The sequence below is a fragment of the Cherax quadricarinatus genome, chromosome 23, assembly GCF_038502225.1.
Source record: "Cherax quadricarinatus isolate ZL_2023a chromosome 23, ASM3850222v1, whole genome shotgun sequence".
In the NCBI taxonomy this organism is placed as follows: Eukaryota; Metazoa; Arthropoda; class Malacostraca; order Decapoda; family Parastacidae; genus Cherax; species Cherax quadricarinatus.
The window spans coordinates 17,299,228-17,312,731 of NC_091314.1; the positions used below are offsets into that span (position 1 = coordinate 17,299,228).

General features: G+C 39.3%; 1 protein-coding gene across 1 annotated transcript in view; it reads right to left on the minus strand.

Moving 5' to 3' along the window:
* The window catches only part of LOC128685570 (mitogen-activated protein kinase kinase kinase 4-like), a 272,746-nt gene that overhangs the window by 110,827 nt on the left and 148,415 nt on the right, over positions 1–13,504 (minus strand). The window contains exons 12-13 of the mRNA XM_070087989.1: positions 8,598–8,755; positions 4,735–4,881 (exon numbers count right to left, since the gene is read on the minus strand). Coding sequence (XP_069944090.1) covers positions 4,735–4,881; positions 8,598–8,755 — 305 coding nt within the window. The remainder of the gene's footprint in view (positions 1–4,734; positions 4,882–8,597; positions 8,756–13,504) is intronic.

A 13,504-nucleotide genomic window follows, 5' to 3' on the forward strand; every position in this document is an offset into this window, starting at 1 on the left:
CCACCAAGGCAGGGTGGCCCGAAAAAGAAAAACTTTCACCATCATTCACTCCATCACTGTCTTGCGAGAAGGGTGCTTTACACTACAGTTTTTAAACTGCAACATTAACACCCCTCCTTCAGAGTGCAGGCACTGTACTTCCCATCTCCAGGACTCAAGTCCGGCCTGCCGGTTTCCCTGAACCCCTTCATAAATGTTACTTTGCTCACACTCCAACAGCACGTCAAGTATTAAAAACCATTTGTCTCCATTCACTCCTATCAAACACGCTCACGCATGCCTGCTGGAAGTCCAAGACCCTCGCACACAAAACCTCCTTTACCCCCTCCCTCCAACCCTTCCTAGGCCGACCCCTACCCCGCCTTCCTTCCACTACAGACTGATACACTCTTGAAGTCATTCTGTTTCGCTCCATTCTCTCTACATGTCCGAACCACCTCAACAACCCTTCCTCAGCCCTCTGGACAACAGTTTTGGTAATCCCGCACCTCCTCCTAACTTCCAAACTACGAATTCTCTGCATTATATTCACACCACACATTGCCCTCAGACATGACATCTCCACTGCCTCCAGCCTTCTCCTCGCTGCAACATTCATCACCCACGCTTCACACCCATATAAGAGCGTTGGTAAAACTATACTCTCATACATTCCCCTCTTTGCCTCCAAGGACAAAGTTCTTTGTCTCCACAGACTCCTAAGTGCACCACTCACTCTTTTTCCCTCATCAATTCTATGATTCACCTCATCTTTCATAGACCCATCCGCTGACACGTCCACTCCCAAATATCTGAATACATTCACCTCCTCCATACTCTCTCCCTCCAATCTGATATTCAATCTTTCATCACCTAATCTTTTTGTTATCCTCATAACCTTACTCTTTCCTGTATTCACCTTTAATTTTCTTCTTTTGCACACCCTACCAAATTCATCCACCAATCTCTGCAGCTTCTCTTCAGAATCTCCCAAGAGCACAGTGTCATCAGCAAAGAGCAGCTGTGACAACTCCCACTTTGTGTGTGATTCTTTATCTTTTAACTCCACGCCTCTTGCCAAGACCCTCGCATTTACTTCTCTTACAACCCCATCTATAAATATATTAAACAACCACGGTGATATCACACATCCTTGTCTAAGGCCTACTTTTACTGGGAAAAAATTTCCCTCTTTCCTACATACTCTAACTTGAGCCTCACTATCCTCGTAAAAACTCTTCACTGCTTTCAGTAACCTACCTCCTACACCATACACTTGCAACATCTGCCACATTGCCCCCCTATCCACCCTGTCATACGCCTTTTCCAAATCCATAAATGCCACAAAGACCTCTTTAGCCTTATCTAAATACTGTTCACTTATATGTTTCACTGTAAACACCTGGTCCACACACCCCCTACCTTTCCTAAAGCCTCCTTGTTCATCTGCTATCCAATTCTCCGTCTTACTCTTAATTCTTTCAATTATAACTCTACCATACACTTTACCAGGTACACTCAACAGACTTATCCCCCTATAATTTTTGCACTCTCTTTTATCCCCTTTGCCTTTATACAAAGGAACTATGCATGCTCTCTGCCAATCCCTAGGTACCTTACCCTCTTCCATACATTTATTAAATAATTGCACCAACCACTCCAAAACTATATCCCCACCTGCTTTTAACATTTCTATCTTTATCCCATCAATCCCGGCTGCCTTACCCCCTTTCATTTTACCTACTGCCTCACGAACTTCCCCCACACTCACAACTGGCTCTTCCTCACTCCTACAAGATGTTATTCCTCCTTGCCCTATACACGAAATCACAGCTTCCCTATCTTCATCAACATTTAACAATTCCTCAAAATATTCCCTCCATCTTCCCAATACCTCTAACTCTCCATTTAATAACTCTCCTCTCCTATTTTTAACTGACAAATCCATTTGTTCTCTAGGCTTTCTTAACTTGTTAATCTCACTCCAAAACTTTTTCTTATTTTCAACAAAATTTGTTGATAACATCTCACCCACTCTCTCATTTGCTCTCTTTTTACATTGCTTCACCACTCTCTTAACCTCTCTCTTTTTCTCCATATACTCTTCCCTCCTTGCATCACTTCTACTTTGTAAAAACTTCTCATATGCTAACTTTTTCTCCCTTACTACTCTCTTTACATCATCATTCCACCAATCGCTCCTCTTCCCTCCTGCACCCACTTTCCTGTAACCACAAACTTCTGCTGAACACTCTAACACTACATTTTTAAACCTACCCCATACCTCTTCGACCCCATTGCCTATGCTCTCATTAGCCCATCTATCCTCCAATAGCTGTTTATATCTTTCCCTAACTGCCTCCTCTTTTAGTTTATAAACCTTCACCTCTCTCTTCCCTGATGCTTCTATTCTCCTTGTATCCCATCTACCTTTTACTCTCAGTGTAGCTACAACTAGAAAGTGATCTGATATATCTGTGGCCCCTCTATAAACATGTACATCCTGAAGTCTACTCAACAGTCTTTTATCTACCAATACATAATCCGTGGTTGTTTAATATATTTATAGATGGGGTTGTAAGAGAAGTAAATGCGAGGGTCTTGGCAAGAGGCGTGGAGTTAAAAGATAAAGAATCACACACAAAGTGGGAGTTGTCACAGCTGCTCTTTGCTGATGACACTGTGCTCTTGGGAGATTCTGAAGAGAAGTTGCAGAGATTGGTGGATGAATTTGGTAGGGTGTGCAAAAGAAGGAAATTAAAGGTGAATACAGGAAAGAGTAAGGTTATGAGGATAACAAAAAGATTAGGTGATGAAAGATTGAATATCAGATTGGAGGGAGAGAGTATGGAGGAGGTGAACGTATTCAGATATTTGGGAGTGGACGTGTCAGCGGATGGGTCTATGAAAGATGAGGTGAATCATAGAATTGATGAGGGAAAAAGAGTGAGTGGTGCACTTAGGAGTCTGTGGAGACAAAGAACTTTGTCCTTGGAGGCAAAGAGGGGAATGTATGAGAGTATAGTTTTACCAACGCTCTTATATGGGTGTGAAGCGTGGGTGATGAATGTTGCAGCGAGGAGAAGGCTGGAGGCAGTGGAGATGTCATGTCTGAGGGCAATGTGTGGTGTGAATATAATGCAGAGAATTCGTAGTTTGGAAGTTAGGAGGAGGTGCGGGATTACCAAAACTGTTGTCCAGAGGGCTGAGGAAGGGTTGTTGAGGTGGTTCGGACATGTAGAGAGAATGGAGCGAAACAGAATGACTTCAAGAGTGTATCAGTCTGTAGTGGAAGGAAGGCGGGGTAGGGGTCGGCCTAGGAAGGGTTGGAGGGAGGGGGTAAAGGAGGTTTTGTGTGCGAGGGGCTTGGACTTCCAGCAGGCATGCGTGAGCGTGTTTGATAGGAGTGAATGGAGACAAATGGTTTTTAATACTTGACGTGCTGTTGGAGTGTGAGCAAAGTAACATTTATGAAGGGATTCAGGGAAACCGGCAGGCCGGACTTGAGTCCTGGAGATGGGAAGTACAGTGCCTGCACTCTGAAGGAGGGGTGTTAATGTTGCAGTTTAAAAACTGTAGTGTAAAGCACCCTTCTGGCAAGACAGTGATGGAGTGAATGATGGTGAAAGTTTTTCTTTTTCGGGCCACCCTGCCTTGGTGGGAATCGGCCGGTGTGATAATATAATATAATATAATACATAATCCAACAAACTACTGTCATTTCGCCCTACATCATATCGTGTATACTTATTTATCCTCTTTTTCTTAAAATATGTATTACCTATAACTAAACCCCTTTCTATACAAAGTTCAATCAAAGGGCTCCCATTATCATTTACACCTGGCACCCCAAACTTACCTACCACACCCTCTCTAAAAGTTTCTCCTACTTTAGCATACAGGTCCCCTACCACAATTACTCTCTCACTTGGTTCAAAGGCTCCTATACATTCACTTAACATCTCCCAAAATCTCTCTCTCTCCTCTGCATTCCTCTCTTCTCCAGGTGCATACACGCTTATTATGACCCACTTCTCGCATCCAACCTTTACTTTAATCCACATAATTCTTGAATTTACACATTCATATTCTCTTTTCTCCTTCCATAACTGATCATTTAACATTACTGCTACCCCTTCCTTTCCTCTAACTCTCTCAGATACTCCAGATTTAATCCCATTTATTTCCCCCCACTGAAACTCTCCTACCCCCTTCAGCTTTGTTTCGCTTAGAGCCAGGACATCCAACTTCTTTTCATTCATAACATCAGCAATCATCTGTTTCTTGTCATCCGCACTACATCCACGCACATTTAAGCATCCCAGTTTTATAAAGTTTTTCTTCTTCTCTTTTTTAGTAAATGTATACAGGAGAAGGGGTTACTAGCCCATTGCTCCCGGCATTTTAGTCGCCTCATACGACACGCATGGCTTACGGAGGAAAGATTCTTTTCCACTTCCCCATGGACAATAGAAGAAATAAAAAAGAACAAGAGCTATTTAGAAAAAGGAGAAAAACCTAGATGTATGTATATATATATATATGCATGTGCGTGTCTGTGAAGTGTGACCAAAGTGTAAGTAGGAGTAGCAAGATATCCCTGTTATCTAGCGTGTTTATATAGTAATACTAAATGTAAAAGGAGAAACTTTCGTTTTTCCTTTTGGGCCACCCTGCCTCGGTGGGATATGGCCAGTGTGTTGAAAGAAAAAGATATATATAGATGTATGTTAGAAGATTTGGTGCACTACTCACTTCTGAATATCATCTTGCTCCAAGTCATCATCTTCACTCAAGTCATCAAGATTCTCCAGTGCAGAGTCTTGCATGGCTGCCATTTGATCATCTATTCCAGTGTCAATGAAGTCACCAACACTACAAAGCATGTGACATGCAATATTACTGCAAAAAGAGAAAGAACTTGATTTCATATAAGTGCGAGTCTATTTGACAAGACAGTATGCTCTGTCAAATATTTTGGTCTACACTTGATGCTCCTCAAAAGCATTGTGGAATTTGCTCAACAACATCTACAAATGCTGTCAAATATGTTGATTCTTTTCATTAACATCTATAAATGTTTCTCAATAACATCTGTAGATGTTGCTCAATACCATCTTTAAATGCTCCTCAGCATTGTAGATGCTGTTCATTAAGATCTGCAGATGCTGCTCAACAACATCAGCAATGTTGCTCAAAATCTGTAGAAACTGCTTATCATCATTTATAGACGCTACTCAACATTGCATATATAGATGCTCAACAGCATCTATATATGCAAAAGGAAGAATAAGGGAATAAAGTACCAGTACAGCAATATATCCTCAGGGGAAAAATACTGGTAATTCTCAGTTTGCAACCAAATAAAAAGGAAAGAAGTTCAACTAAGAATATTTCATCTTACAAGGAAAAGCAAGATTAATGTGAATCATTTGCAATTTAAGACTATATACTATGCAACTTGACTTTAAAATGGAATTTAAGGAAATTGTTCAAGTTAACAAGGCACGAGCTGGTCTGGAGTGAGTATATTACAAGGGAGAAAACTTGTGCCTAAATTCTTGACACTGAAGTATTAGATTGTCAAATGCAAACTGAAATAAATAATGTTTGTATGCCTTTAAAATTCAAGGCAGGAGAGATATCAAAGGTGGAAAAGATAAAGATATCAGTTACTACTTGCACAGAGCCAATAAAGTATTTAAACTACTGGGAATGTCTAAAAGTACATAAGAACATAAGAACATAAGAATGGAGGAACACTGCAGAAGGCCGACTGGCCCATGTGAGGCAGGTCCTTATCAAAACGACCTCTACCTAAAGCTACCAAAGAAATAACTCTTGTACCCAATGACACATAAGAACATAAGAATGGAGGAACACAGTAGTTGGAATGTATTCTGTAGAGCAAAGGAGAGACAAATGATCCTAACATACTAGAGAGATATGGGAGGAAGTTTAAAATAGACCCAATGAAAAGCAAGAGTGTCAAGAACAAAACAAGAAAACAATTTCAACATCCATGGTCCAAGACTATTCAACCTGCTACTAACAGATATCAAAAGCTTTGTTGGAATAAGTGAATAAGTTCTCAACAGGAAATTTTATCACTACCTCTGCCAAGAAACCATATAAACCATGCTGTGATGGCTATGCAGGCCAGTAGGCAACCAACACCACCAATCTGGCTGAACACGCAAGCAACAGAAAATGGCTGACTTAAAGCAAAACTGCAAGGGTAGAAAAATTCCTAACACATCGGCTGTTTCTCACCAAGGTAGGGTGACCCGAAAAGGAAGGAACACATTCATCCTCATTTTAACAACCTATGACCCAAAAGCAGGAAGGATAAAGAATGAAAAAAAAATTTAAATAACAGCAACATTTCATTTTGCTTGGCCATTATTGTTTTATAATAAGCAAACTGATTCTTTTTCTTCCTTCCAGAATTTATTATTGTACGGTAGACCGTCATTTAGCACGAGTTTATTTGGCACGATTTGGGTATAGCATCAAAGCATTCATACTTCATACGTGTCCAGTCCAACTTCTCTGCTACAAGCTTGTGATTGTGAATTTTGATCTTTTAACTGCTATATCTTGTATCTGCCAAGCAATCATGACACCCAGTAAGCATATCACTGTTTCTCAAAGTGGCAAGAAAAGGTGTAAGCATTTAATTCTTAGAATTAACAAAGTAAACAAAGATATTAGACAAGACATCCTGTGGCCATAATGAAGTGTTACTTTGTACACATAAAAAAGAGGTAAACATAAGTTTGTGTGACTGACTTACTGACTGAATGACTTACTGACTGAATGACTTACTGAATGACTGACTTACTGAATGACTTGACTGACTTACTGAACGACTTGACTGACTTACTGAACGACTTGACTGACTTACTGAATGACTTGATACTTGCTGAATCACTTGACTTACTGAATAACTTGACTGACTTACTGAATCAGTTGACTGACTTACTGAATCACTTGACTGATTTACTGAATGACTTGATTGAATGACTTAAAGTTAGACACTCCAGTACAATCATCAACTTCAATACCAGAACCTCTACCATCCACCTCAGCCCAGTAGGACCACAGCATAACTCTCCACTCTCTTCACTATCATCCACAAACACCGGCACCCACAATTTAAGGTAAGAAATACTATTATTTCTGTTATATTTGTAGTCTTACACAGTAAAAACAACATAATACATCATAACAACGAACTACAATTACATTTTCACTTTTATTTTTGTAAGATGTGGAGGCCTATAAAAAGTTGTTTGGCTTTTTTGGGGCACTCAGCAACGTAACCCTATTTTTCCCATAAGCTCTTCAGTTCATCTAACACGGTTTTTACCTAACACGGTTTTTTCAGGAACGTAACTACTGTGTTAAATGACAGTCTACTGTATATCTAACTTTCATTTCTTATGGCCCTTAATGTAAGACATGTTTTTTCTAGAGAGATTTAACCCTTTGACTGTCGCAACCCCCAATCCTGAGGTGTCTCCTGGTGTCACAAAATTTCAAAAAAAATAAAAAAATTATTTTTTCTTATGAAATGATAGAGAATCTTTTCCCGATTGTAAAGACACCAAAAAAACGAAATTTGATGGAAAACTGATGGAATTACGCTCTCGCGAAGTTAGCGACCTCGGCGATATTTACAAATCGGCGCTTTCGCCCACTTTGAGCCCTATTTTCGGCTAATTCCATTATTCCAGTAAATCAAACTCATAGCTATTTCTTCAGAACTCCATTTTTTCCATCGATTGAGTACAAGAAACTGCCCATTTCCGATTTTAACTACCCAATAACATGGTCAGAAATTTGCAATTTGGCCAATTTCATGAAAATTAAAAAATATGACAATTTCAAAATAAGGACCAGAATGAACAATGCAGACATTCCTGGCTCTAAAATAACATTTTCTTTGTTCATCAGTCATGTCTCCAGGCCCCTGTGACATTACTCTGGCTTTTTATTTTGAAATTTTATTCAAACAAAAAATAGAAGATTTACTGTTAATGCAGACTACTGCAATACTGTAATAATTGTAAAAATTACATCAACCCATTCATGACTGCATATTAGAATGGCTATTTGGACATTTATTGGACAATAATATCATTTGTTTACTTTTGAACATCGGCAAAATCAAACATTTCCCGTACTTTGTGCTCCATTTCCAGGTTCTTTTTATAGTAAAATGAATCAAAATCACCTCTATTTCTATAATATCGTTTCCATTCTATCAAATGAGACCAAGAAAACGAGAATAAAACCACAAATACTATACGAAAATAGACCACAAAGTCGGCATTTTAAATACAAAAACGGTCGGAGTTTTTTTTTCTCATTATGCACTGCGTGCTCCAGGATTTCTTTTATATGGTGCACACTGACCAAACTGACCCATTCTCTCACATGTGGGCCTACCAGCTTTCTCCTGCCTGATTTGAAGCCGCTAGAATTTATGAGTATATATACGTCAAACACGGTACCTCGTAAACGTATATATACAGCCGCGACAGTCAAAGGGTTAAATAGAAATAATAATACTGCATATACAGAAGAAGAAAAGGAAGATAATAAAATCTTACCAAAATCGTGTTGCTGCCAAGCTGTCTCCCTCAGTAACATGTGGACATGTAGCTTGAACAAAGCGCCACTCTTCTTGTAGGAAATTACGCTGTAAACTCGATGCATGAGGCTCTCGGTGCAACATACAAACAAACTGATCCAACCATTCCAAATACACCTGATGATAAAATACATATAATTAACCCTTAAATTGTCCAAACGTAGATCTACGTTCACTCTCGAAGCGCTCCGAACATAGATCTACGTTCAATTTTACATGCTCTCTTATGTAAAAAAAATAGATCTACATTTGGAGCACTACGCAAGTGAATGTAGATCTACATTCGGACAGTTTAAGGGTTCAACAGACAAATATATACAATATATCATGTACAGTATCTAGTTTTTCTGCAAATTATTAAGAAGATACTGTTTATATATTGAAACATTATTGTATAGAATAATATTTCATTGAAAAACAGCCTATATATTTTAAAATCATGTTATTTTATAACATGCCACTGGCTAGAAAACATACATTTGAACCCAGATGACAATATGAAAAATCTTAACCAAGGCAAGAGCCTGTAATGCCACGTAGTAGTGAAAAAAATCAACAATTTGTACAGTTAAGAAAATAAGGAAGCTACAAAAGTGTTTAATTTTAGTGACAGCGAATTGATAAAACAGATGAGAATAAGGCTTGTGCTACTGAACTGGAAGAAACTGCAGAATATCTGTAATGATAGATACAACAAAAAGGCTCTACATAGTCAAGAAGAAAATGTAGTCTTTGTATGTAGAAAGGTATGCCTTCAAAGGGCTGCATATTTGGTACTGGGTGGTTTGATAATTAAAAACTAACTTCTCCACAACATTGTGGAGTGCACATCTGCTGACCAGGCAGCAACTGACCAGAATCCTGCCAAGTTTGCCTAGATTATGCAGGAAAACAATTAGGCTCAACAAAGTGACCAATGCTGAAGAAAGATTGTTATGTTGACTGCAAATGTAATCAAAAACATAATATTAGCAAGCAGCAGAAAGACGAATCAGAACTATACATATATCATTTAGCACTACAGCAGAGATTTTAAATATAAATGTTGGAATAATGCTTTTGGAGCGGTAGGGGTGTGTAGACCAAGTGTATACAGTGAAACATATAGGTGAACAGTATTTAGATAAGGGTAAAGAGGTTTTTGCTGCATTTCTAGATTTGGAAAAGGCATATGATAGGGTAGATAGGGGGTCAATGTGGCAGATGTTGCTAATGTATGGAATAGGAGATAGGTTACTGAAAGCAGTGAAGAATTTTTATGAGGATAGTGAGGCTCAGGTTAGAGTATGTAGGAGAGAGGGAGATTATTTCCCAGTAAAAGTAGGCCTTAGACAAGGATGTGTGATGTCACCATGGTTGTTCAATATATTTATATATGGGGTTGTAAGAGATGTGAATGCTCAGTGTTAGCAAGAGGAGTGGGATTAAAAGAAAAAGAATTTAACACAAAATGGGAGTTGTCACAGTTGCTCTTTGCTGATGACACTGCTTTTAGGAGATTCTGAAGAGAAGTTGCAGAGGTTGGTGGATGAGCTTGGCAGGGTATGTAAAAGGAAATTAAAAGTGAACATAGAAAAGAGCAAGGTGATGAGGATAATAAAAAATTTAGGTAATGAAAGACTGAGATATCAGATTGGAAGAAGGGAGCAGAAGTAGTGAATGTATTCAAATATTTGGGAGTGGACTTGTCAGCAAATGGGGTATGAAAGATGAGGTGAATCACAGAATTGATGAAGGAAAAAAGGTGAGTGGTGCACTGAGGAGTCTGTGGAGACAAAAAACATTATCCATGGAAGCAAAGAGGGGAATGTATGGTGAATGTTGCAACAAGGAGAAGGCTGGAGGCAGTGGAGATGTGTCTGAGTGCAATGTGTAGCATGAATATAATGCAGAGAATCTGTAGTAATTAGGAGGAGGTTCAGGATTACTAAAAGTATTATCCAGAGGGCTGAGGAGGGGTTGTTGAGGTGGTTCGAACATTTCGAGAGGATAGAACGAAACAGAATGACTTGGAAAGTGTATAAATCTGTAGTGGAAGGCAGAGTTGGGGATGGCCTAGAAAAGGTTGGATGGAGGGGGTAAAGGTTTTGTGTGCAAGGGGCCTGGACTTTCAGCAGGCGTGCATGATCGTGTTAGATAGGAGCTAGTAGAGACAAATGGTTTATATGATTTGACGTGCAGTTGGAGTGTGAGCAAAGCAACATTTATGAGGGGATTCAGAGAAACCAACAAGCTGGACTTGAGTCCTGGAGGTGAGAAGTGCAGTGCCTGCACTCTGAAGGAGGGGTGTTGATGTTGCAGTTTTTTAACTGTAGTGTAGGTACAAGTACAGTAAGACAGTGATGGAGTAAATGATGATGAAAGTGTTTCTTCTTTTTTGGGGCACCCTATCTTGGTGGGAAATGGCTGATGCATTAATAAAAACACTTTAACCCTTAAACTGTCTAAATGTAGATCTACATTTGTACCGCTAGCACTCCAAACATAGATCTGCTTTATTTTTAATGCCTCCAAAGTTGACACAATTGGCCTGAGATGCCTTGTCAGTATAGAATGGGTCTTAACACTTGGTGTGTGCAGTATTAAAAAAATCTGGGACCACTTATTACTTTGTGGGAGCACCATTTCAATTGAGAGCCAGCTAGAGCAAATAGCGTGGCAAACACCAGGGATTCACTGATGTCATGTTGTATTAACACTCCCCTTTTAAGAGGAAAGTGATGCTGAACAAGAGTTTAGTGGCTTTGAGATGGATGTGGCCACAAGTGGTCGAGGAAATATAAAAAACCTCGATAATACCCCACGTGCAATATTTATGCAACATCCTTTCATTTCTGATACCACTGGTAGTGTCATCCTGCCAGAATGCCCAATAACCTATGCCCTAAGTAAAGAGAAACGATTCTGGAACATGTGTAATGTGTATTCAGCAGGCTGCCTGGCTGGCTGACTGGCTGACTGACTGACTGGCTGGCTGGCTGCCTGCCTGGCAGGCTGGGGCTGTCTCTCTGTCTGTATCTGTCTCTATGTCTGTCTGTCTATATCTTTGTGTCCATATCTCTGACTGTGTCTATCGTTGTCTCTCACGGGTACACCTAAGTACAGTTATTATAGTGTAAATTACCAAGAATAACCCAAAAATTCCAGGCAAAGTGCTATACAGTGCTTGTAGATATAAGGCATAATAAGCATGACATAAGTACGTAACATGCATTTTCACTTGCTCAGGAATCAGGAAGCGGCTCGTAAACCAACAGGTTTACAAGCCACTCCCTGAGACAGAGATACAAGCAGGTGGAAAGACAGACACACACAATCAGATAAAAAGACATAAGCAGAGCTAGACAGACAGATAAGCACAGCTAGACAGATAGATAAACAAACAGAAAGACATGTTTGTGTTTAACAGTGAAAACAAATAAAGCCAGGGTTCCCAGAAACAGTGCACATTCATCAAGTATCACTCACTGTCAGCAATTTACTGACAATAGTCATAATACAATGCTTCAAGGAGTTTCATATACACTCCAGCATGTCCAAAACATTGCTGAGACCTATATGTACATTGTATATATTTCTATATATTTTGTGTGCGAGGGGCTTGGACTTCCAGCAGGCATGTGTGAGCGTGTTTGATAAGAGTGAATGGAGACAAATGGTTTTTAATACTTGAGGTGCTGTTGGAGTGTGAGCAAAGTAACATTTATGAAGGGGTTCAGGGAAACCGGCAGGCCGGACTTGAGTCCTGGAGATGGGAAGTACAGTGCCTGCACTCTGAAGGAGGGGTGTTAATGATGCAGTTTAAAAACTGTAGTGTAAAGCACCCTTCTGGCAAGACAGTGATGGAGTGAATGATGGTGAAAGTTTTTCTTTTTCGGGCCACCCTGCCTTGGTGGGAATCGGCCAGTGTGATGATAAAAAAAAAAAAAAAAATATTTCTAATAATAGTAAATGACCAAGGCAGATGAAAATGTTCACCTGTCAGTGAGTCTGACTATTTGAGTACTATTTCAGTATCTAATATTAGTGTCAGAACAAAGATTGGCTATGAAATCACAAGAACTATATAAATTGTAATTATAAGAACATAATTCTTTTTTCAACAAGCCGACCATCTTCCACTGAGGCAGGGTAACCCAAAAAGAAAGAAAATCCCCAAAACGAAAATACTTTCATCATCATTCAACACTTTTAACTCACTCATACACAATCACTGTTTTTGCAGAGGCACCCAGATAAAACAGTTTAGAAGCATATATAAAGATATATAACATAACCCTCCAAACTGCCAATATCCCAAACCCCTCCTTTAAAGTGCAGACATTGTACTTCTGCAACACTTCTGCAAGTGGTAGGACTCGATGTTGCCGTCAGGTAAGCTTCCAGCACCAACTTCGCAGTCTTATATCTCGGTAAGTATTGATCCTAACTTTTTTTTTTGTTTTGGTCTCATTACACACAGAAAATTGCCCTCTTTAATTTAAAAAAATATTCAAAGAGCTGGGCAAGTGAATGTAGATCTACGTTTGGACACTAAGGGTTAAATGATGCTCAAAAAACCTGTGCTTCAGAGAATAAGAAGCTTTTTCTTTAACGATTCTTCAAAGTGTAAAAAAAAGGTTAAACCCTGGATAAGAATATAGGATAATATACACTATATAACAGGAAAGAATCTCACACTTAAAATTTTCAGAGTTCTTGACAATGTTGTGATGTTACAGAAATGATCAATTTTATTATATATATTTTTTTAACAAGTTAGTTGTCTCCAACTGAGGCAGCATGCCCCAAAAAGAAAAAAAAATCCCCAAAAAGAAAATACTTTAATCACCAGAGGCCTAGCTTCTCTCTACGAGCCCCATGAGG